Genomic DNA, 26,862 nt, shown 5'->3' on the forward strand with positions numbered 1-26,862 from the left:
CCCGCACCACGCGATTGGGATTAGGCCGCCGTTCTGTGACACCCATGTCGTCATTCCTGCCCGTATCACCAATACCACTGGGCTGATGCGCCCAAGATACAACATTGGCTTTCAGAGCAATTACCGTACACGCGAAGAACGAGACAGAATTGAGTCATTGCAAGAGAGTTGTGTACTACTCGTTCCCGTAAGATCGTCGGAACTACTACTAGTAGAGACAACTGCAAAGATCAATGTCAAGCAGTACGGTATGAGACGACAGCGGATGCATATTGAGACCAGATCGCCAGATACATTGTTCTGGAAGACTAGAGACGAATCGCCATTGAGCCGGTGTTTATCTCCGTTGGTAAGTCCGCCATGAAGTGGCAGCCTGGGACTTGCCAATCAAGGCATCTCATCCCTCTCTTATCTGTATGTATCGTTTCCAGCTAGTGTAGGATCTCGCTCAGGCAATAGCGCGCAGCTGTTGCGGTATTGCCCTACCATTATCTCTAACTAGTTTAACGCGTTAATTCTACGTGCTGTTTTGATCCGCAGACTATCGCGCGTGGTTCCTCAACTTTTGTCTTTGCATAGTCATTGCCAAGTACGCGGACTTTATCATGAATTGCTCTCTCGTCTCTGACGATAGCTTCGGCACTCAGTATTGCGACGACTTCGACTTCACACTAGTCTTCGAACAAAGTCTTTTTCAGATTGCGCCATGTGCTCTACTACTCCTCGCTCTCCCAATACGAGCCTCTCAATTGCGAAGACAAAAACCGAAGTGCGAGAGATCATGGACGCGCCTTGGCAAGCAAGCCATCATATCGTTCCTGGCTCTGAGCCAGTGCGCTCTCTTGGTTTCCTGGGCCCTTGCAAAGGATACTAGTCGCATCGCTGTGGCAGCGGCAAGCTTGTCTTTTCTCGCTTGCTTGGGCCTCCTTTGGCTTTCTTCCGTTGAGCACACGCGCTCAGCGAGACCCAGCGACATCATTAGCGTCTTCATCCTCATCTCGATTATCCTGGACATTCCACAGGCTCGTACCTTATGGCTGCGTCATCGCTCAGACACCGCCGTCGCGGCCACTTTTACTGCTTGCCTGGCCATCAAGATTGTCATACTCTTTCTCGAAGCACGATCCAAGAGACCATGGCTGCTTCCACCATATCAAGCCTACTCGCCGGAGGCACTCGCAAATATTTTCGACCGAACGATACTGTGGTGGCTTGGCCCGCTCTTTCTCCTCGCGTATCGAAAGAACATTAAGTTCGAGGATTTGTACGGTATCGATGAAAGTCTGCGGTCTGAATCAGTGGAAGAGCGATTCATGCAGTATTGGTCACGCTTCCGTAAGCCAGGCTTTCATATCCTTTAGGCCTGCTTCTGACGAGATGAATAGGCCAATACAACATCAAGAGGCGCCCTCTCTTGCGAGCGATGGTACTGACAACCAAGTGGAGTCTACTTGCGACTATATTGCCACGTCTCTGCCTTAGCGCTATGAAGCTCACCCAGCCTCTTCTGATTGACAGAATAACGAAATGGCTCGGAGATGACTCGCGAGATCATGATACCGGAAAAGGCTTGATTGCCGCGACGATGCTAATCTACCTGGTCATGGCCCTCTTGACTGTGACGTACAGAAGGCAGGCCGACCGATTTCTCACTACGCTGCGCGGGATTTTCATCTCCGCATTGCATTCGCAGAGCTTGGCCCTTTCCAACACCCAGCTCTCGGATGGTAATATGCTCACGCTAGTAAGCACCGACGTGTTGCGCATTGGCATGAGCTTGCAGCGAGTCGGAGAGATGTTTGCTGCCCCGTTCGAAATCGTGGGTGTCGCAGCATTGTTAGCTCGTCAAAGTGGTGTTTCTTGCATTGCCCCAATCGCAGTGGGAGTGGCAGTGCCCATCATCAGTGCCCTCAATAGTAAGCGAGGCCTACCGATGCAAAGGATCTGGCTCGATGCCATTCAAGGACGTGTTGCATACACAACTGCTGTACTCAGTTGCTCCAAAGGCTTCAAGATGCTGGGGTTGACCGAGTTCCTGTCTCAACGGATTCAAGCACTGAGAGTCAAGGAGCTTGCTGACTATGCCGGGTATCGGAAGTTCGTCGCAGTCAGGGAAACACTTGCTTCAGTGCCCAATGCCTTGGGGCCAACTCTTACTCTAATGATGTTTACCCTGATCAATGGCGGTGATAAGCTGACTCCAAGTGTAGCGTTCAGTACTTTGTCGTTGGTCTCGCTTCTGTCCGCGCCGATACAAGAGGTGGTATGGGCCATCATTGACCTCCAGCTGGCTCACACAAGTCTTTTGCGCATTCAGGCCTTCCTTCTTAGCGAAAATGACGATAACGCTGAGCCCTCGTTAGATCTAAACAGCGCTTCCACATTCATTGAGATGACGGTCAGGGTTCCAAATGGCGTAAGTCTGACCGATGCGACAGTATACGCTGGTGGCAACCCTCAACGCCCCACCCTTCAGGATATCTCCCTGGATCTGAAAGAAGGATCTTTCACCCTCGTACTTGGACCGGTTGGAAGCGGGAAGTCGACACTACTTCGCGCTATCGTCGGCGACGTGAAGCTGAGTACTGGCAGTCGTACCGTCTCGAGGGACTTCCACTCATTCGCGTTCTGCTCTCAAGAACCCTGGCTGCCCAACGATTCGATCCGGAACATCATCATTGGAGAGTCCGACTATGACCCGATTTGGTACAGCACGATTGTGAGCGCATGCGCATTATCGATCGACATTGGCCGATTTCCGGCTGGAGAGCAGACAGCGGTGGGTAATAAAGGCATGTCACTGAGTGGCGGGCAGAAGCAACGTCTTGCCCTCGCAAGAGCGCTCTATTCGCGGATCCCTGTTTTGGTGCTGGATGACATCTTCAGCGGGCTGGACATCAACTCCCTCAGACATATTGCTGGATCTGTTTTCGGCTCCTCCGGTATAGCCAAGCGGCATGGTGTTACAGTCCTCATGACTACTCATACCGCCACGTATTTTGTCCAGCAGGCCGATCGGATACTGGTCTTGGGAAGTGACGGTAGAATCGCTGAGCAAGGGTCGTTCGAGAAGCTGATAAACAATCCGAACAGTTTTCTTCATACCATCGAGCTTCGGGAAGAGAACGCAGGCAATGCGTCCGAAGAGCCAAATGATGCTGTTCAGATTCTGACGAATCCGGTCGGCGAGTCCGACGATGCTCTGGAGTCTCCCTCTGCACGCCGGACAGGAGAGCTCTCGACCTATGCATACTGGTTCAGATCATTCGGATTGAGATTATCCCTTCTATTCCTAGCCGCAACGTTGTTGGCAGGGTTTTTCTGGAAGTTTATGGAGATCTGGGTTCGGTGGTGGTCTGATGCAGAAGCATCGCGACACTCTCTAGGGTACTGGATCGGCTGGCATATTGCGTTCGCGCTGCTCGCATTGTTGTTCGATTTTGCCAAGTTCTGGACCATCCTCGTCTGGGCTGTACCTCACTCATCAGCGAACCTCCATCAACGAATCTTGAACAGCGTAATGAACGCTCCATACTGGTTCTTCTTCAAGACGAATCTGGGGTCGATCGTGAACCGCTTCTCCAATGACATGACTTTGATCGAGAGCGCTGCTGCCGGTCCTATCTTGCAAGCTTCGGAGAGCCTTACGATGGTATTGGGCAGCGCGGCATTGATACTGGCCGGATCGAGCTACGCCAGTGCCACTCTGCCGTTCCTGCTTTTGGCGGTATATCTCTTACAGCGATTTTACCTTCGCACGTCGCGCCAGCTCCGTCACATGGACCTCGAAACACAGGCGCCTTTGGTTGACGCGATCCAGGAGACGATGTATGGCGTTTCGACCATTCGCGCCTTTGGATGGCAATCTGCTTCCCATGGAAAATTCATCAGCCTTTTGGACCGTTCTCAACGCCCGCATTACCTTCTGCTGTGTATCCAACGATGGTTGGGCCTCATGCTGGACCTTCTGACAGCTGTGGTCGCCACCGCTGTCGTAGCCCTAGCTGTCAGCGTGCCGTCGACATCATCTGCGAGTTCTTTAGGTTTAGCCTTGCTCAACATCTTGGGGTTTAACGGTCAACTCTCCACTTTCGTAGTCGCCTGGACAACGATCGAGACGTCTGCTAGTGCCGTATTTCGCTGTCAAAATTTCGAACGAACGACTCCAGACGAGCAATCGCGACTGGAAATTGCGAAAACGAATGAACACTGGCCGGTAGAAGGGAAGATCATCATCCAAGACTTGCGCGCTACCTATACCCCTGATGGTCCAGATATTCTCCACGGTATCAACCTTCGCATTGCACCAGGAACCAAAGTCGGCGTCTGTGGCAGGTCGGGAAGTGGAAAATCTTCTCTTTTGCTCTCGTTCTTCCACATGCTAGAAAACATTCCTAGTAGCAGTGTTTCCATCGATGATGTTGATATTACTACGCTTCCTCGAAGCTCACTCCGGGAATGCCTGACGGCGATTCCTCAAGAGACACTGATCATGTCTGGTTCGATGAGGGAAAATATGGACCCTTTGCAAAAGAGGAGTGTCGACGAGATGAACTCGGCTTTGGAGAAAGTCGGCCTCGCTTCACTGGTCGCTGATCGGGGTGGTATCGAAAGTGACATGGCCGACATTGGTCTGTCTCAAGGTGAACTACAACTATTCGCTGTTGCCAGGGCACTTCTACGCCCAAGCAAGATCCTGGTGGTGGACGAGATGACCTCTTCTATGGATTCGTTGTCAGAAAAGGTGATTCTTGATCTTGTGCGAACCGAGTTTGAAGGCAGTACAGTTGTAGCGGTTGCGCACCGGCTGGCTACCATTGTTGACTTTGACACCATTGTAGTCTTGGACGCGGGGCGCCTAGTTGAGTCTGGGCACCCCCATGAACTGCTTCAGAAACCGGACGGGCAGTTCCGGAGGATGTGGGACCAGCAGGAGTCACAGGATCGGTAAGTACCAATAGTTGAGTAGCTGGCCCATATACAAATGCCCAAACTCAGACCCAAGGCCGGGACATGTCCTGCTCTTATCATCTTGTTACATCTATCACAGTCCGTGACGACGTTCGTGCTGATAAGTGATATGTAACCCTGAGCCAATTCAGGTAATGGAGCTCGTCCCAAGATACACAGTCCATGGCACCGCCCTGCATTTTGGTAGGAGTAAGCCAAGCCCTGATGATCCGACAAACCATCCCAGGCTCGAGGAAGATATCGACTGCCGACCTGCTTCTATCGGTATGCGCCTTACCGTCCCACGCGCTGCCGTGTAGCTGCCTTCTTACGCAACAGGCTCTGCGCCCATCTCCTTATGCACAAGAACGCATGTCGTCAAACTAGCCTCAACAAACGACAGCGATCATCGATGAACCGTCCTCGCTTAGCCTGTCGATCCGCCACACTGCATAAGCACGTGAAAGCCGCCGTTGTGGTGAAAAGTGGCGTGCTGTCTTTATCGCATCCTTCCCGGCAGGCCCACCTGCTTAAGAAGGAATGCCGATTATCGAGGTTCGGAGGAAGATGCATGCCGCGGTTCCATCGGGGCTCGGTAGCAGCTGATCAAAGGCGTTGTGACTCGTGATAGCCAAGCCATTGAAGAACAAAGACGAAAGGAGATTTTCTCGTGAGCTTGAGCCGCAACGCGTGACATGCAAGCTCCGCATCGGCGCCCGATGAGTAAGCGCGCTCAGCATGTGCGCCAAAACACGATTCGTGCGCTTTAGCAACACGCCAAACCTCGTCATCCACTTTCACATGCTTTGCAGGTTTCTATTCTCATTCAGGACCCAGAACGGCCTTAACACGTTCCACCGTATTGATATCGAGACGCGCGCTGTCCTGCAATCCTGCTGATGCACAGGAGGTATGTATGCGGCACGTATGACGGAGCCAGTTCCCGTCACCGTTCAATGGCAGTGCTGGAATTGTCGACGTGATAAGAGAACCCAATTGCGAGGCGAGGAGTCCTAGCTGCCATGCACGATGCCAACCGATCCATGGTAGGTTTGCGGCAAGCAATTGGACCTTCCGCGATAGCTGACGCGGAAGCGGAGTCGACGTACCGTATCATCGAAACGCGACCGATAGGACAAGAAATGCAAGCCCGACATATGCGTGTATACAGGGCGGCCAAGCTGTTTGAATATTTCGCCAACAGGAGAGGGGCGTGGCTGACCTTATCTGACGTCGCCGCGTCGTGAGTGGCCAAAGCGTCGCGTCTTTCACATGCCAGGCGCAAGCTGTACGCCTTGCAGGCCAGCTCCTCAACGCTCAACGGGCGCGCGATAGAGTTCGAGACGCGGGGCAGACATGAAGGCAGCATGTTGCGGCTTGCTCTGTGTAACGTCTGACTTGCATCGACTCCGCACGCTGGGTCTCAACGTTCGAGACGAGATGCGAGGCGAGAAGTCGACTTTGGGTAGTGACGTTCTGGTAGGTCCCCGCGTAGATTGACATGGCGCTTGTCGACGATAGCCACTTTCACATGCCACTGCATCTGCTTCACCCCAGCCCACTGAACCACGCCCTTTTCAGCAAAGCCTCCCAACCAAATACAGTCACATCATAGCGCACAGCCGTATAATAAGGTCGACCAGGACCCTTTTCTCTTGCTCTACGTTACTGCTACTCCTCCACTGCCTCGCAACCCAACAATTCTTCTTCCACCACAGTAGAACCTGCAACACTGCATATCTACTACTACGCTTAATGGCACCACACGCAACTGACGACGGCAACATGAGCTCCCAGGCGCCTATGACCAACGGCGAGACGCCCAGCTCAAAAGCTTTGTCGGTATGTACTTCTTACTTTTCCTCTTTCTCATCACACCCGCAAACACGTCTCTTCACACACATCATGGGTCACTTTGCTGCGATCTGGCATTGATTGCGGACCGTCGCGGGGTTTCGAGCACCTGGGAGCCGCAATCTACTCGGACCAGTAACACGGCGCACGAAACCCACGATGCAGGCGCGGAGCTTACGGCCCAGCCAATCAACCCAGCATTCCGCGAACCTTCTTACAGCATGAACCCTACTTCGCGGAAGCCGTCCGACAAGCTTCCGTGGGAACTTCCGCAACTGCATACTTTGAGATTCGATAGACGAGCACGAGACTAACAGCCTCCAGCATCTCCACTCGTACCCCGTAGTCCACGACAGCGTCGAGACTTTCAAATCCAACCCCTACGGCTCGCGCGCCCTCAACCTCGCCAGCAATACCTACAACTCGGTCGTTGCACCCTTCCACCCCTACCTGCGCACACCATACTCCTACCTCTCGCCCTACCTGGCACGCGCCGACCAGCTTGGTGACTCTGGCCTCTCCACCCTCGAGACACATCTCCCTATCGTCAAGGAAGACACCTCAAAACTCAAGGAGTACGCGTTCTCGCCCGTCACATATGTGCGAAGCACCTGGGAAGACGAGTACAAGAAGACGCATTACAACAACGGTGTCGTCAAGATGGGTGTTGCGACAGTCAGCTTCGAGCTCAGGATGGTGAGCGATGCGTGTGACGTTGTGCTGGGATACCTGAACAAGGGCAAGGAGCAGACGAAGAAGAAGGTCGATGAGGTTAAGCAGTAGAGTGCGACTATGACCTGCATAGTATCTCGGGGCGTTTGTACGATGAAAGGCGAGGTGATTAGGGCTCGCTGATCGGAAAAGCAAAGGCGAAGGGGCGTCCATCAGTATGGCTTGTCGATGTAACGTCGAGTAACTTTCTTGCGCCTGTCTGCGCGCCTTTCCTTGAAAGATAGACCGGTTAATGACATGATATCCCTTCTGTTCCATTGATTGGTGTTCACTGTGCACTGCATCAGCATGTGAGTTGAACCAGCAAGGGCCTAGACGGCTTCTTCGTAGATGGGACCGAGGCCGTCTGCCTCATTACATTGTCGCACGTGAAGGCAGCAATACGGGGCGCTCAGGTCGTGGCGTGCATCGGCTCGTTGTTTCGCTTCGGTAGTGCTAGTTGTTCTAATCCTGCATTGTCAGCATAAGCCTCACTACATCATCAGCATCATCCAGTAGTAGACAGAGGCCAACGTGAAAATCATGTTCATTTCATGAAGTTCGTGAATTGAGCCGGATGCCTTGAGCGGATGCCGGATTTTTCATGCTTTGATTATCAAGCCGAAATACACGCCTGGATGGCAGGCCGGTTGTGTGTCCTGTCGTCCTATGATATCCACCGCTCACGCAGCATCTTCCGTATCAAATCATGCCCATCTGCGCCCAGCCGTAACCGAAGGAAAGCTTAGAACTGTAAGGGAGTGAAGAACCACCTGTTCTTTCCGGACTGGTATCGCTCCTCGAATGCCTTCTTGACGGTCTTCTTGGCCTCCTCCCGTTGCGAGACCTCCTTGAATGTGTCGGCGGAGATGACGCCCTTGAGGTTCTCGAGCTCGATGGTGTAGCGGGTGGGCATAATGTGGGTGTCTGCGTCTATCAGCGGCTGCCCAGCGAGTGCGTCCTCATGTCCACGTACAGTTGACCTGCTTGACGAAAGGCTTGACCTTGCTCTTCTTGGCCTGCTTGGTCTTTGACATGCGGCGGGTGACCTTGGAGGGGTAGGTCTCGATACCGGCAACGAGCGCGTGGGGGAAGGGGTGCGACTTGGTGCCGTTGTCAAGTGGTGAGATGATCACGCACTTCTTTCCGGCGTAGCGGCCCCGGGTGATGATCTAGGCGGACTGTGAGTGAGTGCGATGGGGGTATTTCGAGCGATTCAAACGTACGACAACGCGTCCGACCTTGAGGCTGGTGAAATGTTAGCAGCTGTTCTGTCGCATGTTGTGGGCTTTCCAGGGTGCGATTATTGGCGTCCCGCTGCGCAATTCGGGGAGCACTGCGGGGCGCCAATTTGTATCGCAGAGAGGATCGTGTGCAGCATCGGGGCACTCACAACTTCATTTTGGCTGTTGTCCGGGTTAGTGATGGGGTTCTTGGTCCTGGAGTTTGAGGTTGTCGCCAGAGCAAAAATGGTGTGTGGCATGTCGCTTGATCCGATGAGTTTGGCCGGCGCCGCCCCACATTAATTCTTAGCGCCAAACACGCTGGTTGGCTGGCCCCGCCGCAGCCTCTAGGAAATCTTGAAGACCCGCAAAGTTCGCGACGGCCAGTCGACACAGCTGGACAACCACAACCATGAAGATCAAAGCCCTCAGCCGGTCCACGGCGTCTACCCAGGCCCCCGGCTCCAGCGTCGCCAAGGTCACGAGGAACCTCGACCCCAACCTGCATCCGTTCGAACGTGCGCGCGAATACACCAGAGCCCTCAATGCGACAAAAGTCGAGCGCATGTTTGCGCAGCCCTTCCTCGGCGATTTCGAGCCTGGCCACGTAGACGGTGTATACTCCTTCGCCAAGGACCCAAACTCCCTCGAGCATTTCGCCAGTGGCAGTGGCGACGGCATCGTCAAGGTCTGGGACTTTACCAGCAGGGAGGAGAAGTGGCAGGCGCAGGCGCATGAGAACCTCGTCAAGGGCATGTGCTGGACGCGAGACAAGAAACTCATAACCTGTGGATCAGACCGCCAGATTCAACTCTTCGAGCCATATGCGCAAGCCTCGAAATCGGCGCCAAAAGCAACATGGCACGGCAACTCAGCCTTCACCTCTGTCTCGCACCACCGCTCGCTACCGACCTTTGCTGCTGGATCCAGCTCCATCTCCATATACGATACATCAAGGACGTCTGGTGCTCCTGTCTCCAACCTTGTGTGGCCATCGGTAGGTCTTTCATGCAGAGCAGACCTAAGGCATATACTAATAACCAGTAGGCCATTGACACTATCACGGACGTCAAGTTCAACCAGGTCGAAACCTCGATACTCGCGTCATGTGCGACCGACCGCGCTGTCATCCTCTACGACGCCCGCACGAACTCACCCCTACACCGCACTGTGCTCAACTTCCCCGCGAACTGCATCTCCTGGAACCCCATGGAAGCCTACAACTTCGCCGTTGCTTCGGAAGATCACAATGGATACATATTCGACATGCGCAACATGAAGCGTGCGCTGCAAGTCTTGGTAAGTCCGATTTGGAGGTCAGGTCATAAGCATTACTAACACCAAATAGAAAGGACATGTTGCCGCAGTCATGTCGATTGAGTTCTCTCCAACGGGAGAGGAGCTCATCACCGGTTCCTACGACCGATCCATAAGAATTTGGGAGCGATCAAAGGGCTACGCTCGGGACGTCTACCACACCAAGCGAATGCAGCGTGTCTTCTCTGTCGCATGGAGTCCCGACAACAACTACGTACTCAGCGGATCAGACGATGGCAACGTCCGTCTATGGAGAGCGAGAGCTTCTGAGAGGCAGGGCGTCAAGTCATTCGCCCTAAAACAGAAGCTGGAATACGATGCAGCGCTCAAGGAACGATACAAGCATATGCCAGAGATCAAGCGCATCGAGAAACACAGGCATCTGCCCAAGACCGTCAAGAAGGCGGGTGAGATCAAGAACGAGGAGCTCAAGGCTGTCAAGAGGAAGGAAGAAAATGAGAGGAGGCATACGAAGAAGGGCACAGTCCGGAGAAAGGCAGAACGTGAGAAGATGATCTTGGCGAGAGAGCAATGATAAGTCAAAAGAAGGGTTCAGTACAATTTATGCATAGCGTTGGCGTTCTTGGTATTCGGGTAGAGGACCTGTGGTACTATACGATGCATCCGAGGGTGTTGATCGTAGTTTAAAAGATATGGGATATTTCACTCCATCATCCTGTCTTTCCAGGAACAAATACTTGCGTTGAAACTGCCCAGGTGGTGCCCTTCGATTGTTCATACACGTGACATCGCGTGATTGCGTCATACCTCGGTCTAACAGTTACCCCATTGTAGTCCACAGCACGAAAGGGCGCGAAGAATGACATTTGACCGAGATCAAACAGCATACTTCATTATCCGGTTTGGAACCTTCAGGTCCCTCTGAGTTGCGCATTTATACTCCCAATCAACGACATTCCAATCTGAGCCGCCTAGATCGCAAACATGGCATCTAGATCCGCCCTCCACATCCAAGACACCAAGTTCAACGATCTCGGTCTCTCAAAGTCCACTTTGAACAAGGAGAAAGTCTGCTGCTACACGCGCTCGCTGGAGAACGCCAGCGACGACAACCCCATATTCGTTCTCGTTCATGGATATCCGCAATCGGCTTACATGTAACTTCCTCTCATCACTATCACTGCACTCCATACATCAGATGATCTGACAAAAGGCTAGGTGGCGCCACATAATCCCTCTTCTCCCATCCAAAGCACCGCTCTTTGTTCCAGATCTTCCTGGCTACGGCGCTAGTGCACCGATTGAGCGGAATGATAAAGTGAGCATTGGGACGGCAGTACTCGAGGCGCTGAAGACGGAGGTCAAGAAGAGTAATAGTGCAGATGGGGACGTGAAGGTCATACTCATTGGCCATGATCGTGGAGCGAGAGTTGCCCATCACCTCACTGTCAGCGGGGTCAATGGAGTGAAGATCTTGGGTGTTTGTTTGATCGATATTGTAATTTTACCTTCTTACATATGCTCGAACGGATTTATGCTAATTTTATAGGTCCCGACTTCAACGCAATGGCAGCACTTCACCACCCCGGCCACGGCAGCAAAGGAGATAACAGGCTACTTCCACTGGCCCCTACTCGCAAACGTCGATCTAGCAACGCGTATGATCACTGCTTTCGGTCCCTCTAAATGGTGTCAAGAGATGATCCTGCGTTGGTCAGGAAAGAGCAATGCCGGTATCGAGAAACTGAAGGCTGATGACTCGTTGACCGTCTATGGCGATTTCTTCAATCAGGAACATACGCTGAAAGCTACCTGCGAAGACTACAAGGAAGGTGCTACGACGGATGTTGAAAGAGAGGAGAAGAACCAGAAGGAGGGCAAGAAGATTGAGGTGCCGTTGTTATTGGTATATAGTGCGGCGAGCATTGGGAGCAGGTTTGACTTCCCGGATGTGTGGAAGGAGTGGGTTGGTGAGGAAGTCAAGATCGCTAATCATGGGTTGGGGGATGGGGTTGGACATTTTGGGGCGGAGGAGGCGCCTGAGGAGTGTGCAACGGCCATAGTGGATTGGACGAAGACATTTGTCGGACGGTGAATGTAGTACTGGAACATTATACAGCGAGACATTCAGGGAGATAATCTTAATCTGGCGTATGGAATGATATTGGCCAAGCGCTTATCCGGCGCTCTCGTGGATGAGGCCACAAGTCGTAGCTACCTACCTAGGTATCCTTGCCAATCTTGAACGGAATACAACGGTCACCAAGATGGCAAAACTTCCCTTGCTAGGATACCAAAGTTTGGCGCCTACCGGCAGGCGTGATTCCGTAACTAATGTCGCGTAACACAATGTCGCGTTACCGACGACTCTGAGGTATTGACGTGTCGTAGGTTAGGACGTAGTTCGCGTCGAGAGGGGGACCTCGGGACCATCCGCGCGCCGCCTTGGCGGCTGCTTCGCGTCTGCCAACCCCTCCCGACGCGATTCGCTGGCGCCCACCTGGCATCGCCCTCGACTATACGGCAAGGGCAGACAGCCACACTAACTGCATCAAACAGGTGCAAATGGATGCTTGCCTAGGAATGACACAACTCTCCATTCCCGAGAGGCATCTCCGCAGCTGCGGCGTTCTGCGGCGTCGCTCTGCATCATGCAGTCCTGATCATCGAATAAGCAATGCAGTGCGATAGCGACACGTTCGCGCGATTGGCGACAATCCGGAGCTGACTTACTGACCTGCGCAGTGCAGAAGAGGTAGCATGCTGCCTGCATTCTGAGGCACAAGCTTACGCAGAGCGACAGGCAACTCTAGTGCACAGTACCTTCCATGACCTCCTTATCCGCATCCGACCCTCCCACTCTAGCATTGGCGGAATCGATCGGTCATCATGTTTCTTCTTACCGCTGCAGTTTGGCTGCTCTGCATCGCCCGTCGCCCATATGCGTCAGGATCGTACGACCTGCAGCTCGCAGCGTCCGCGTTGAGCCTGCATCTATCCAAGGACGCCATCATCACGTTTCCAGGGGATGCTCGTTGGGACGACCTTCAAGTCCGTGGCGCTTCACCACGAATATCTCCTGACTATAACGTGGTAGTTGAAGTCGCGACTGAGTCCGACGTGCAGACTACGGTCGCGTTGGCCAATCGTTTCAACATCCCATTCCTGGCCGTTACCGGTGGTCATGGGTGGACCACAACGCTTAACAACCTATCGTACGGAATTCAGATCAACATGCGGAAGCTCAATACTACGACACTCGGTCAGAACGGCAACACTGCTACTGTTGGAGGCGGAACGATGCAATATGAGATCACCCGCTCCCTGTTCGCCTCGGGCAAGTATGCTGGTGAGTTTGACCCAGTCTCTGCAGACATACAGCCACTTACTGTTCCTCTCACCAGTTACCGGGCTTGGAGAATGCGTGTCAGTAGCAGGCCCACTGCTGGGAGGTGGCCACAGTCTCCTCCAGAATCAATACGGCTATTCTCTTGACGGTCTCGTTTCCGCGCGCATCGTCGTTGCCAGCGGCAAGATTGTAGAAGCCTCCCGGACGAAGCATGCCGATCTGTTTTGGGCTCTACAAGGTGCAGGCCATCAATTTGGCATTGTGACAAGTCTTGAAGTAAAGACTTACGATATTCCTTCCAACTGGACCGTCTACTCGATCATCTTCGCGGCTGACAAGGTCAAGGAGCTTTTCAGTCTAATCAACGAATTCGAAGAGCCGAGTGCGGAACGCTCTGCGAAGCTAGCGCTCACAGGGCTGTTCGTGAGGATACCTGCTGCTGATCCCGTCAATGTAAGCGCAGCCTCGCAATACACCTGCCAGATACTGACTCTTTACTAGCCTGTCGTGGCATACACTGTCGCCTACGAGGGCACGGAAGCAGAAGCTGAACCCTATGCTGCTCGTTTTAAAGCGCTCGGCCCAATCTCTATCACAGTCTCCACGGACGTCAACTACGTAGAGCTATACACGGTGACTGGAAACAACCTCGGAGGTCAACCTTGCAGGCGAAACCAGAACATTGCAGGAGCCGGTGTCTCTCTACCTACCTGGGATCTTGAGAGTGTTCGCAAAGCCTTCACGTTATTTGGTAACATCACAGCAGATCCACGCTTCAACACATCGATCACTCTGATGGAGAATTACGGCATGCAGGGCGTACGAGCTTTCGACGTATCTTCCACTGCGTTGGCACCCGAGGAGCGCGAGTATCCTATTCTTGCATCGCCGGTTCTGTGGTGGGTTGGCGACGATGCGCAGACCACCAAAGATGCGTACGCACACACGCGCGCGATGCGTGATGCGCTATACACTGGCCTCGACCGCACCAACCAGAAGCGACACTGCTATGTTAACTACGCTAACGGAGAAGAGGATAGGCCTGAGATGTATGGGCACGATGCTAGGCTCGCTAAGTTGATCAAGTTGAAGGTTGAGTGGGATCCGAAGAACAGGTTTGGATACTACAACCCAATAGTGTAGGCAGGAATGCATTCACAGTAGCAGAAGACGAAGTATTTTGAGGACGACTTTATTACTAAACTAAACGCAAGTGCGGCGAATGATGGTGCCAAGAGTAACTCGCGTCGAAAACCAGCGCAAACCGCAACGCCAAACCTCACCCGGGAGCAACTCGCGTCGCAACCCAGCGCCGAATGCAACCGCCAAACCTCAGCCAGGAGTAGACATCGCATCTCTCCGCTGCCAAAACAAACACAAAAGTCCGGCGAAGCGACTACAGCCACTTCCAAACGGCCTCGTCATCCCCACTCGCGACGCTGCCCTCTGGATCCCAGTCGAAATCCTTTGCCTTAGGCGGCCACTGCCCCTGACACTCCAGATGCTTTGCGATAGCATCCTCCGTCAGCTCCGCCCCTGACTTCTCCTCCACCTCTTCCTCGACCCCTGACACCTCCCCCTCCCCCTCCTCAGCGGGCAGCGCGAAGGTCCTCGCAGCGTCGTGAAGCTGCTTTACGGACATCTTACAGGCATTGTCTACCTCTACGCGCGCTAGCCCCTTGCTGGCGGAAACTTTGGCCTCAGGCCCAAACTCCGAAAAAGTGTGTTTGGTCATCTTCCAGACGGTAACCTCTTTTTCAGAGGCGTTCTGGTCGATTTCTTCAACGGTATGCTTGCTAGCAGTGACCGTGAGGTGTGTGTGTAGTGATTGTCGGGTTTTTCGCTCACCCGAAACGGTTTCGGCATTGTTGAACAATCCCGCTTCGACGCAAGATTGGCCGACGCCAAGGTATTCTGCCTCCTCTGCCATGTACAGCCTGGCCAGGCGCTCAGGCTGGGTGCAGGCAATGTGAAGGCGTTTTGTGGCTGGTAGTGCGTCGCCAAGTACACCCCAGATGTCTGTCCATGTGATGTTGAGGGTGGCGGACTTTGATGGTTTGATGACGATCTCGAGGATCGTGTTCTCGGGATCTATGGCCAGATCTTCCCAGTCTTCTGGGCCCCAGATGGGGAACTTTTGGTGAGAGGAGGACGACGCTGTGGCCTGCGCCTCCTTTGATGTGGTGAAGAGGGCGGCTGGTGACGAAATGCTTGTGACCATGTATTCGTCTTCGTCGAATTCGACGGTTGCTGTTGTGGCCATGCTCGCTTGCCAGACGGCGTCGCGGAGCTCTTTGGGTAGTTTTGGGAAGAGCGTAAAGGTAGACATGGCGACGGTATTGGTAGTGATGTAGTAATGGTTTTATCTGGCGTACTGGTATGCGTACTGGTTTTGTCTGAAGCGAGTTCGGACGGGTATGGTAAAATGGTATGAGAGGATAGTTCTGATGAGAGAGAGAGGGGGAAATGGGCTGCCTTTTATTCAGACTCAAAGCGCGCTAACTGCAGTACCGCACTACTCGACGGCGAAGAGTCATAAGGTCGTCTATGTCTTTGCTCCACTCAAAGCGTCCAACGAGCATATTATCACGTCACAAGAATCATGGAGCTACCCTATAACACGACATAACGAATACAATCAGCGCATCGACCAAGAACCGAGACCCGACACTACAGCCCAGAGGTACTCGCCGCGCCATTAGATGTCTCTGGATACATAATTATATCGCAAAAGCCTTCGGCCAAGAACCGATACCCAAATTCACAGCCGGAGGTACTCGCCGCATCACATAGAATTGTATCGCGCAAGCTTTCGACCAACAATCGAGACCCGATTTTGCAGCCCGGAAGTACGCGCCGCACCATATGGTGTCTCTGGACATATCGTTATCTCGCGAAAACCTTCGACCAAAAATCGAGACTCAGTTTTGCAGCCCGGAGGTTCTCGCCGCACCTCATGTTGTTCCTGGATATGTTATTATATCGCTCAGAACTTCAGGCAACCACTTCAGACCCATAACACTAGAGAAGAGACTCATGCGATATGGCACCGGTGCAAGAGTTTTCAAGCCATATGATCGCTCCCATACTTACTCTGCGACCACTCGTGATGGCTTGTGGTCTCAGCATAGGCAACGCCCGCTCTGCGACCCCCGGAGTTTACTCAGCTGCCCAAAGCTCAGCCGATTGCGCATAGTTTACCCGAAGCTATGACAAGTGCGCGTTGCTGTGCTCAATCGTCTTGAGGCTAGTGGGTTTTCTAGAAGACATGTACCATCGCGCTTGTTCAAGTTTCTCAAGACACCTGTTCGATGCATCATCCGCTTTCACATTTACTACAGCCGTAAGATATTTCTTATCGCTATTTGCTAGTTTATATTGCTATTTTGGATTGCAGTGTCTGCTTAGGTACCGTTCTCTGCCACTCGCCAGTCCGGATTGAGCGCACAGTTGTCTGCTGACTAACTCGTCCCCGCTCTCACATACTCTCTTCACAAACCCAGACCTTCCCATCCCTTCTTCCATGCAGTTCTATCCTGCACCTTCTCCACCCTCAAACCACGGCTCCGAGCCTGTTCGTAGATTGAGTCATCAGCCTCGGAGACTTTCCGCCGCTCTCCTGCGTCGCTTTCGCTAGCGTCGTCATCGCTCTCCGCTGGATATACGGAGTGGTCGTTGCACGGACTCTCCCCAATCTTGATGGTCTTCAAGTTTGGCCATTCTGTTTGGCGATCCAGGAGATGCTTGAGGTAGCGCTTGGTCTCGTACGTCGCATCCATGATACTGATGCTCTCGATCGTGGTAGGTAGATGACAAGTTCGGAATTCCTCGTTCGCAGAGAAGAAAGCTTCCTGTGGGGCATTGAGATTGCGAAGTTTAGGTAATCCAGCAAGCCAGGTCATTGGAGATACACCGCGAGTATACTCCAACATGATCGTGTACCTGACCAGATCTTTGAGGGCGGGCTCAACGTCCAGAGTCAGATTCGTCAAACTGCGGCTCTCCAGATGCGAGACAATGTGCGCGAAAGATCCTCGTGGAGTGTTGAGGGGATTGAACCTGCCATATGGATCGATAAGAGTGCGGTATAGAATGAAGAGGTGGGTCAAGTTTGTAAGACCACGGACAACGCTTCTCATGTGACCATACACACCCTGCCCATGAGTGGCTTCGTGAGAGTGAAACGCTTCAAAGTCCGCTTGAATGATCAGACGGGTCAAACTCGTAGAAACAGTTCCGCTAGGTGCGATATACCACATCATCTCGTTGGAATTGATGTAATCGTCGCAATAGAAAGCGTCTTCGAATAGGTTGATACTCGCGGCTTCCAGTCGGGGTAAACTTAGCCAGTTGCATGGTGGGTAACCATTTGTGGTCAGTCGAGTCAGGCTAGAGAGACCCTGGAAACATTCTGCGAATTCCTTGTGTCTGGCTACGTCTTGGAACAATTCTCCGAATTCACCCCAAACGAGGTTTTTGTAGTTGGCATACAACGGTGAGCCCCGGTTTTCCAGTGTGAGATCACTGAGAGCCGGGGTGATACACAAGATGAGCTTGACGAGAGCGGTTTCTACGCCACTCATCAGCATATCTTCCCAGCCAACGTTGTGGAGTGTGATATCGTTCCTTGACTCGACAGTGCTCGCAAACCCGATAAAGTGGGCCCCAAGCTCCGGAATACCGCAAGTACACCTATCATCTCGACGATATTCTCTCGAAGACACACAGCTCTCAAGATGCATGATTGGTATGCCGGACAGCTCGATGCTTAGTTTCAGCACTCTTCTCGCAAGATCGGGTCGCTGCAAGAGAGTGCGCGCGAGACGCGCGAGACCTCGTTCCAGGGTTGGAGTGATTGAGATATCCGTGTAGAACACTTCTTGCGCAATAGGTCGTAGCTTCCGGCAACTCAACGCGAGGTGATTGAGATCGCTGTATCCGTTCTTGGTGTCGTCTCGTAGACATTTGGCGACTGCGAGCAGGAGCTCGTCTGGGAGACCGCATAAGTCAGTCATGTCGACGAGTGCGCGTGTCTGAGGCGTGGGGTGATGATCTCAGGTGAGATGAAAGAGCGATAGCCTGGTTCAGTACTGGAGAGCAGGAAGTCGCGAACGAGCCTAGTCTCGACTGGGTAAGCTGCGAACGCGCTATCAGCTGACTGCTCTCTCACTTCATTTACAGATGTCGCAAGCTCGAGCAGGTTTCACTCACTGTATATCGCAAGGTCGTCTAGTGGTCGCGCTGTGCTCTCTGTCAAAGCCCGTGCAGCACCAGGATGGGTCACTGCCAGATAACTTTGGAAAGCAAAGCATCACAGGATATCCATGCAGCGTGCCAACTTCCTTCCACCTTCGACAATGATTTGATCAACATTGGAGAGTACGACTAGCACAACTCTCACATGCTAGCTCCGCACGCGTTCATCCGTTCATCTCTCTTTCCTACAAGCGATATTACCAGCTTTCGAATGTAGTAGTCCTCAGTACCTAGATATAGCAGCGCCCTCATTGCCAAATGCTTGGTCACTTTAGTCGCGTTTGATTGTGTAGCTGCTTCGTGTGATTTCCCCTCTTTGGTCACACATGCACTTGCCTTCGATAACCGTCGTGTCAGCTCCACTCGCCACCTTCGGGCCCGACCCATCATTTTATCCAGTCGACGTTCCTATACGTCTATGTTCGGATTTGGGCTGCTGCTTTCCTTCCTTCACCATAGCCTTCATTGAAGGAATATCCGTATTTGACCATCCGGTGGGTCTGCGACGGCTAGCGCGTCCGTCCATTGGGCAACGACAGCCTGGGCAGGGCCGCTTACCATATCGGCCGTGCCCGGGGCCGCCAAACAGGCAGCCGTCAGCCTTTACCTAATACGACAACCTCCAAACTGCCGTACATACCTAGGTAAACTCATAACGTCTTCTCGACAGCTTTCGCGATCATCTACCATTTATCTCAAGCTACGAAACTAGCGCTGTCCCAATGGCGTCTGATCCTATCCCTCCACCCTCCAACTTTCAGCCTCAAAGCCCGCTGTTCTATGTCATACCTGGCGAGATCCGTAACGAGATCTTCCAATTGGCGCTCATGCAGGATGAAGACAGCGCAGCAGCGTATCCAGAAGACTCGTACTGGTACCGACCAGGTTTCTCAGGTCCGCTCAAGGGCAGCACTGCACTTTTGCGCACGTGCAAGCTCGCGTACGCGGAGGGTCAGAAAGTGTTCCTCAGAGAGCTGGAATGGGCTTTTTGGTTTAGTACGTTTATGCGAAGCCTGTGACGTTACGCCAAACTGATCTCGACGTAGATCGTGGACCTGATGGCCGTACATGCACTCCAGCGTGCGAAAGATTCTGCCGCAACCTAACTCCACAAGCCGTTCAGTCACTCCAGAAAGTTCGTCTTTTCACGCAGATGTTCTGGCTCGAAGAAGGAAATCAATTATTCTACATCCTCAGCATACCTCAGTTCCGACCAACCCAGCTTACTATTACCATACGATACTCCGACTGGTGGTTCTGGGAAAGCAATGCGCCACTTAGTATGGAAGAGAAGTGGCTTCGCTACTTCGAAGGAAACCCCGGCTTGCGCGTACTGAGGGTTGAGTACGAGACGCTCAGTTGGAAGAAAGCGGAGATGATGCGCATCATAAAGCGAAACAAGAAATGGAAACTACCTGTACGAAGAGAAGGCGGCAACTTCCAGAGGAATGAGCTCGAGGGGTATCTGAGCGCTGAGAACACTGAGCTGAAGGAATGGACTTGGAAGGGCCCAAGCAAGCTGGGTGGACGAAGCTGGATGCACCACGGTACCGAAGATAAGGTCGAATATGTCGTCGTAACGGATACCTGGCAGTTTGTGGAAGGCGAACTCACCGAGAAAGAGATGGAGGGCCGGTTGACCACTATGATGCGAGCACCTGAGTTGACGCGGGCCGAGGTGGAAAGACGCCGCAATATAGGCGCATGGCGTGGGAGACTTCGGGAGAGGAAGACTACACAATATGCAGCTTAGTCAAAGATATGTTCTCCAGTGCGGGTAACAAGTACTTTGTTACTCTGCTGCGATTACACGGAACCTTGACAACTACCACCGCTGCCAAATCTTTTGTCTTATAACACGTGTTCAAGGGCCCTCTCCCCTATGATTGCGTTCAAAGTCAATCTCGATGAATTCTAGCGCTCGATAGACCGCAACTCCAACTTTTCTGGCTGTCTGACATGGAGTAGCAGCGGGTCTGCACACGAGTCCCGTAACACACTTACCACCTTCTTCCTCACCGCCTCTACCTTCTCGCCCTTCTGACACACCACTTCAACCCTGACTTTTTTCAGAACGCTACTCAACACACTGCAAAACTCCACCTTACTAAACTTCATTCCCGGGCAGATCCTCGGGCCAGTCCCCCATGCGAAGAATCCACTACCACTCGTTGGGTGCTTGAGTTCTTCAGCAGACAGTATCTCGGGTAGAGTTACCTTGCTACTGCCGGCGGAATGCGACTGAATCCAGCGCTTCGGGTTCCAAGTAAGCGGATCGGGGAAGTTGGCGGATGAGGTGTGAGAAGCCCATGAGTTGAGCATGATTTGGGTGTTAGCCGGAAGAACGATATTCTCATGGGCTTTCTTGGAATCTAAACTGGTCTGTGGGATAGTACGCTGGGGATGTGCAGGGAAGGGCGAACGCGGAAGAGGCGGCGAAGGACTGTAGAGACGTAGCGTTTCGTACTTGCAATTCTGTTAGTCCTCGATCATCCGGCGCGTAACAGCAAATAACGGGTGAAGATAAGAGTGAAAAGCCGTACCATGACAGCGATTACCCTCTTCAGTCGCGGGAACATTCTTGCATACTCCGGGTCGTCAGTTGCTTCGTTTTTCAGAACTTCATCCAGCTCCTCCACTACCCAGTCTTGGACCTCAGGGTGCACAGCCAGTAAAGCCAATGCGTATGATAGTGTGATTGAAGTAGACTCCAGTCCACCAACTGTGAAAATAAAGACATTGCCTCTTAACTCAGCGTCGGATAGTTTAGCTTTCGAACCCCCACTTCTAGTGTTGGTTGTATCGGTGGCCCTGATCAGCGTACTGATGAGTGTAGCAGCTTTGGGTTGCCCGCTGACCACTTTTGATCGCTCTCTTACGACAGTTTCGTCCATGTACTGCCGAAACTCACGCATGGCGAGTAGCAGTCTCTTAGTACTAGTCGGAAGCAGCGATTCGAATGCGGGGGATTTGAAGAGTGGCATGATACCATCTATAGCCGGTGAGATTGAAGTACTCATAACCGTCACTAGTGCATCGCGAAGTGACAGTTGGTGACCTGGTGTCGGTTCATTAACTTCCGTATTCTCGAAAGCGACTGAAGATATGACGTTGAGCGCCAGTGTGCTGGTATCTTTGATCATGCTGCTCGTCCTTCCGCCGGGTGATGAGAGCCAACGCTCGATCATATTTTTCGACTGTTGTAGAGCTTCGTTCCATACCGTGGCTGAGACTCGCTCGTTGAAGCAAGGCGCTGTGAGTTTTCGATGACGGATCCAATCATCGCCATTTGACTTTCTGAATTAGCTTTTACGGTCCTGAGTACGAAGAAGATGGGATAAACTGCGAGTTCCTAGAGCATACCTAGGTATGGCACATACCGTGTCAACGTTTTGCCCAAACGTGCCCAATATCACTACAGCCACAGTCAGTTTCCGCTTCCAGTGTCCTATCACACATCGTCGGACTCACCATTCACATTATCCGGCTTTACATAACCCCTCCAATCCTTGAGTACATGTTCAATCGTTCTCGGATCACTCGTACATAGCACATTATGCCCTGGCGCCACCACAATGAAGCAGAGACCAAGTTCTTGATGTAACTTTTCGTTGTCTTGCCAGCAACATGTCCAGTCAATGGCCCTGAACCACCGGTATCTTTCCAGGTAAGTTCGGAATAGACTGGCTACCAGCTGCCATTGTAGAGTATATGGGGTGACAGGACTTATGATGATGCGCAAGCCAGACTTACGTGCGGACACGTAATTGCGATAGAGTTGGCACAGCGGATATATGATAAAGACGTGAGCGAAGAGGAAGAGTATCGTTGCGATGATCATCTTAGCAGGCATTGGACGATAATGTGAAACCCTGGTTGACTACGGGCACCTTGGTGTAGCTAGAATCTAGAAGACACTGGACATCTGTGATCTGGGTGTTTGCGCGCTGAGATTGCACATCACGCGGGGTCACACATGCATCGTGCTTATTGAGGCAGGCGCAACTTGATGTTCAACGAATGAATGTCAAAAAGTCGGCTTCATCCGACTATCGACTTTTCACTTATGCGGAGATACGAACTATCAGACAGAGACAATCGCATAGCAGTAGAGGCATGAAAACGCAATGCGCACGCGCAGCGCGCATGCAGGCGCATATCACACACGTGATGTCATCCTACTCTACATCACAACCTCCACGAGCAAGGTTGCAGCAGCAGTACAATCCTGCCACATCTGAGACACGAGCAAGCCTGCGCATGCACGCCTCACCGAGGCACGTCTGCAATGCAGGGTCAAAGATACCGAACGTGTCAAAACATGCAGAGCCGACCCGCGACGCACGTCAATTACTCGACAGGAGGGATGCGCCCGTCTTGGGTTGAACATGGCATCGTGGACACTTGCAACGTCGAATGTTTGATCTACAACATGTGTTCGCAGGAGATTGCGGATGGGTATTTTGCTGGTTTTACCGTAGTAGCAAACTTGTATGTTTCAGACTTTAGCCTGGCTTGTTTCATGGATCTGGTAGGTATGTGTGATTCGGAGTGGGTTGGGGAGAAGCATTAGCCGGTCGCGTTGAATGATGATGTCGCGATGAGAGGCGCAACGGAGCCGAACGTGTCGGGGGATTGTCAACTTTCCCGCGAATTGGAATGCAGTCGTCAACAGTAACAGTGATGTTGTTTCCACAGTTATTCCATATCGTTGATGTCAACAAAGGCAAGGCAATGGGACCCAATGCGTGGATATGCGCATGCTGCATGTACATTGAGGCAGAACTGTAGGTACGCGTGGGGAGCAGTCGGTGGTCGACACCCGACATTGCCGTCTGCGATGCGGGGTCAGAAGGCAAAGACCTAGTATTGGTGGTTGCAGGGTGTGTAGACGTAAGTATACATGCGTGCTGAAAGGTAGCACCACGCTATGACAGCTGGTACCGTGGTTCGCATAATGCGAACCCAGCCACAAGGCAGGCGCAGCAAAACTCAAGCAACTTCAACATGACTAAATGAACTACGACGCTGGACTGCAACACGATCAATGCGCGAGTTCTCTCGGCCCGCGATGCATGCAGAGATTTTCCTACCAGATCAGCCCATGTTTCCCAGCCACCCCGGCGTATCCCGGGATGGCTGGCTGAGCACGTTCTCCTCGGTGTATTCGGATAGCGATGGAAGAGCTCGAGCATCCTGTGTGTGGACCACCGTTGACGCGTATCTAGCTTTTAGCAACGCTTTGGCGTATATAGCCCGGGCCTAGGCGTCATAGCCCGTTACATTCGGTGAGTAGTCCGTTCGCATAGCCACGGATTAGAGGTTCGGCCAAAACCAGCTCGGCTCGAAGTGTTTTTGCTTTGCTCGGATACGACAACACGACCCGGTAGTCCTGAATTTGATTACCTATCGAAACACACTAGACGATTCGTAGGCTAGAAGGGAAGGCGTAGGTGGTAGAATATCGCGCGATGCTCTCGGTCCTGTGTAGAGACCCTCGGATGGGAGCTCTAGAATGCCGTCATATTACCGACGCACTGAGGTATATTGACCATGCCTTTAAGCGACTGTGGTGATTTATCCAGCCGCCCACTACCAAGGACGCGGGTAACGCACTTTGCTTTCCCTAGCGAGCCGGTGTAGTATCGAGAAGATATCGAAGGTGGCGTGTTTCCAGTAGATAGCGCAATAGCGCTTGCACGCGTTATCTGTTCGCCTGTTGCCCGGCGAAAGTACGTCTTTGGATAAAGATGAGTCGATGTATGGAGCGTCGATACCGGTACAGCCGCGTTCTGCAGTAGTATACCGGGTCGCTATGTGTCCATACAGCTGGGTCCGACGGTGTCAGTACAGCAAGGACGTCGCGGTAGGCTGAATGCACCCATGGAAATCCATCGCCGCCTATGCATAGTTGCGCTGAGACCCTTCTTAGAACGTATGTTCCTCAATTCGAGTCATTCCAAGGTTCTTGATGATCGTATGTAATCCGCTTCATAGCGTGGGGCATACTGCAGTGTACCCTGAATTGTGGCAAGACATACAATTGACGCATGTAGGTATGTCGTGCGGATCATGCACCGCCCTAGCCACAAGCGACTCTGCTGCGAGATGGCAGCCTGCTTTGGCTGCCGTTGAGATGCTGCATGGAGGCGGAAGTCGACATGTGTGCCCACCGGCGACTTTCTGACTCAAGTGACGACTCCAAAACGTCTGCGTCGCTGCCGGCACTTTAGAAGTACATACATACGCTGAGCGTGCGGCGCAGCGGGGGGAGCACGGCCGTCTACTTCACCCTAGCTCGCCAGCAAGCTTTTAGATTGCTTCAACCTTCCATTGAAGATCCGAGGTACAAGAATAGAAGAGCGGTGAGGGTTTCGCTTCTAGAGGATGTTTGTTGCCGGCAAAACGGGTAGTCATCTCAACCGAACAATGAACCCCTCACTTCGATTGTTCATTGTTGAACTTTGTTGAGCATCGAAGAGCATCTGGAGTGCAATCGAAAAGACGCTAGAGAACGTCGGAACAAGCGAGTCGTCCACAGAGCGTGACAAGGGGTGGGGCGAAAACCCATGAAGCAAGACCGGTGAGCGTGTCGACCCGCCAATCAAAATCAGAGGTCGCACCCCACGAGCTGCAAGGAGCGGTCGTGGCTTACTTGCTCCGTCGATACCCCGATAACGGCTCTGCTGTCTCCTGACGTGGCCGGTGGTGATTGGTAGCCGAACGCCTATCTGAACGCTTGAACGAGGATGTGATGCTGATCAATATGGAAGCAAGGGCTCCAGAATGACCGTCGCGGAAGAATTCAATATCTCGCTCTGAACCCACGACGGTCGCTTCGCGCTCGTGTGCTATCAAGCGAAGACATGAAATTGTCAGTGGAACCGCACGTGAAGGCCTTATTCCAGCAGTTCGATCGAGCCGTGATCGTGGACGACTGAGGGGCACGAGCTTGGCTCAGACCATGCAGGGATACCCTATATCACATGCATATGCAAGTGCGGCTTGCTGCATACGCGGCGTTATCCAATCGAAGGCTAGATTGTCCCAAGCGCGGCCGCATCGCGGGATTGCCTCACGCTGCAGGAACGTTTGTACATGTGTTCGAGACGGTCTTTGACTTGGACGTGGAGAATGAGTTCTTTTCTCTAGAGCGGTATTCTCAGTGAAGCAAATGATAAGCTTGATAGTTGTACTAAGCAGGCTCAGGGCGGTGCCCTCGTCCGGGGATACAGACAGCTGTGGTCCGAGTACAGATTGCGCTTTATTGCCAGTTGGACAGGAATGTACACAGACCCCACTGCGTGGCCACTACACGAGAACACGATGCTCGAGGGAGCTAAGGCTGATGCAACAAGAGTCGCCCTTTTGATGAACCCTGTCAAAGGATCGAGAATAGAACGCTGGTCTTGTGCTGAGAGGTTGAAACCTCTGGGCGCTCGACCGGATCGGTCAAGGACGGTATTTGCTCTGACACACTGATGTTGCCAGTCCCGACTGCCGCTGTGGTGGTGGTCAGCAAGTAAGAGGTAGAGACAGGCGCGGGCCTTTCTCCACGATCCGCTCCCACATCGCGCCGGCTGCACTGCACGTTTATTTACACCTGTGCATATCTGCTAGCCACGGTAGTCCACGCGACGAGGGTGTGACTGCGCCTTGGTGAGGAGATGGTGCGCACAGCTCCTTGAACGTAGACTTACACACGGTAATACGGTGCGGGTCGCTTGAGCTTCTGGTCCTACCTTTCGCCTCTGGTGTGATTCACATACTAGCAACTGTACTACCGCACTGTAATAGAGTTCCTGGCATGGCCATTCCAATCTTGGCGAGGATCAACTGACGATGCGATATGCTCCGACAGCCCTCATCTGATGCCGTCAGTAGTGGTACAGGTGTGCGGGAATGTTGTTCCCGACCAGACTTGAGACCACATGTTGCAAGATAACATGGGAGGATTGGCCGTCAGAGCATCAGTGTGCGCTCCGCGGCTAGCAGGGGGGATCAGATGGATGCGAACAGTTGGTTTGGCGCCTGAGGCGATAACATGGGCAGGACAGGTGCCAACTGTCAAGTGGCTGGCCTGCTTTGAGTCCCAGAGTCGAGGCTGTCACCGTTCGCATGGTTGTGGCAGGGATGGAGGCGGATTCTCCCGTGCGCTGTGCTGCGAATCCCGTGACGCAGTGACATGGCAGGGCGTTTCTCGCTTTGAGGATTGCGGCGAGGGAGGCGTGCGGCCGTATT

The 26,862-nt window shown here is 52.8% G+C and overlaps 10 protein-coding genes across 10 annotated transcripts; 6 read left to right on the top strand and 4 right to left on the bottom strand.

Moving 5' to 3' along the window:
• Window positions 1-1,933: 1,933 nt before the first annotated feature.
• On the top strand, window positions 1,934-4,951 carry J4E83_004947 (uncharacterized protein; the record flags this gene model as incomplete). Its single annotated transcript, XM_049331871.1, has 1 exon — window positions 1,934-4,951. The coding sequence occupies one exon, from the start codon at window positions 1,934-1,936 to the stop codon at window positions 4,949-4,951; it is 3,018 nt and encodes a 1,005-aa protein (XP_049188966.1).
• Window positions 4,952-6,735: 1,784 nt separating this feature from the next.
• Window positions 6,736-7,587, top strand: J4E83_004948 (uncharacterized protein; the record flags this gene model as incomplete). Its single annotated transcript, XM_049331872.1, has 2 exons — window positions 6,736-6,792; window positions 7,129-7,587. The coding sequence occupies 2 exons, from the start codon at window positions 6,736-6,738 to the stop codon at window positions 7,585-7,587; spliced, it is 516 nt and encodes a 171-aa protein (XP_049188967.1).
• Window positions 7,588-8,260: 673 nt separating this feature from the next.
• J4E83_004949 (uncharacterized protein) lies at window positions 8,261-8,916 on the bottom strand (the record flags this gene model as incomplete). Its single annotated transcript, XM_049331873.1, has 4 exons — window positions 8,261-8,442; window positions 8,492-8,687; window positions 8,742-8,763; window positions 8,909-8,916. The coding sequence occupies 4 exons, from the start codon at window positions 8,914-8,916 to the stop codon at window positions 8,261-8,263; spliced, it is 408 nt and encodes a 135-aa protein (XP_049188968.1).
• A 234-nt stretch (window positions 8,917-9,150) lies between these two features.
• Window positions 9,151-10,590, top strand: J4E83_004950 (uncharacterized protein; the record flags this gene model as incomplete). Its single annotated transcript, XM_049331874.1, has 3 exons — window positions 9,151-9,735; window positions 9,786-10,037; window positions 10,087-10,590. The coding sequence occupies 3 exons, from the start codon at window positions 9,151-9,153 to the stop codon at window positions 10,588-10,590; spliced, it is 1,341 nt and encodes a 446-aa protein (XP_049188969.1).
• A 410-nt stretch (window positions 10,591-11,000) lies between these two features.
• On the top strand, window positions 11,001-12,111 carry J4E83_004951 (uncharacterized protein; the record flags this gene model as incomplete). Its single annotated transcript, XM_049331875.1, has 3 exons — window positions 11,001-11,173; window positions 11,235-11,514; window positions 11,566-12,111. The coding sequence occupies 3 exons, from the start codon at window positions 11,001-11,003 to the stop codon at window positions 12,109-12,111; spliced, it is 999 nt and encodes a 332-aa protein (XP_049188970.1).
• A 794-nt stretch (window positions 12,112-12,905) lies between these two features.
• On the top strand, window positions 12,906-14,508 carry J4E83_004952 (uncharacterized protein; the record flags this gene model as incomplete). The annotated part of the gene is made up of 3 exons (XM_049331876.1): window positions 12,906-13,365; window positions 13,421-13,818; window positions 13,867-14,508. The coding sequence occupies 3 exons, from the start codon at window positions 12,906-12,908 to the stop codon at window positions 14,506-14,508; spliced, it is 1,500 nt and encodes a 499-aa protein (XP_049188971.1).
• A 253-nt stretch (window positions 14,509-14,761) lies between these two features.
• Window positions 14,762-15,694, bottom strand: J4E83_004953 (uncharacterized protein; the record flags this gene model as incomplete). The annotated part of the gene is made up of 1 exon (XM_049331877.1): window positions 14,762-15,694. One exon carries the CDS (start codon window positions 15,692-15,694, stop codon window positions 14,762-14,764), a length of 933 nt encoding a protein of 310 aa, XP_049188972.1.
• A 1,162-nt stretch (window positions 15,695-16,856) lies between these two features.
• Window positions 16,857-18,380, bottom strand: J4E83_004954 (uncharacterized protein; the record flags this gene model as incomplete). The annotated part of the gene is made up of 1 exon (XM_049331878.1): window positions 16,857-18,380. One exon carries the CDS (start codon window positions 18,378-18,380, stop codon window positions 16,857-16,859), a length of 1,524 nt encoding a protein of 507 aa, XP_049188973.1.
• A 963-nt stretch (window positions 18,381-19,343) lies between these two features.
• Window positions 19,344-20,374, top strand: J4E83_004955 (uncharacterized protein; the record flags this gene model as incomplete). The annotated part of the gene is made up of 2 exons (XM_049331879.1): window positions 19,344-19,617; window positions 19,668-20,374. The coding sequence occupies 2 exons, from the start codon at window positions 19,344-19,346 to the stop codon at window positions 20,372-20,374; spliced, it is 981 nt and encodes a 326-aa protein (XP_049188974.1).
• A 736-nt stretch (window positions 20,375-21,110) lies between these two features.
• On the bottom strand, window positions 21,111-22,080 carry J4E83_004956 (uncharacterized protein; the record flags this gene model as incomplete). The annotated part of the gene is made up of 2 exons (XM_049331880.1): window positions 21,111-21,874; window positions 22,077-22,080. 2 exons carry the CDS (start codon window positions 22,078-22,080, stop codon window positions 21,111-21,113), a joined length of 768 nt encoding a protein of 255 aa, XP_049188975.1.
• Between the last annotated feature and the right edge of the window lie 4,782 nt (window positions 22,081-26,862).

This window comes from Alternaria metachromatica, assembly GCF_023757995.1.
Source record: "Alternaria metachromatica strain BMP 0045 chromosome Unknown scaffold_9, whole genome shotgun sequence".
In the NCBI taxonomy this organism is placed as follows: Eukaryota; Fungi; Ascomycota; class Dothideomycetes; order Pleosporales; family Pleosporaceae; genus Alternaria; species Alternaria metachromatica.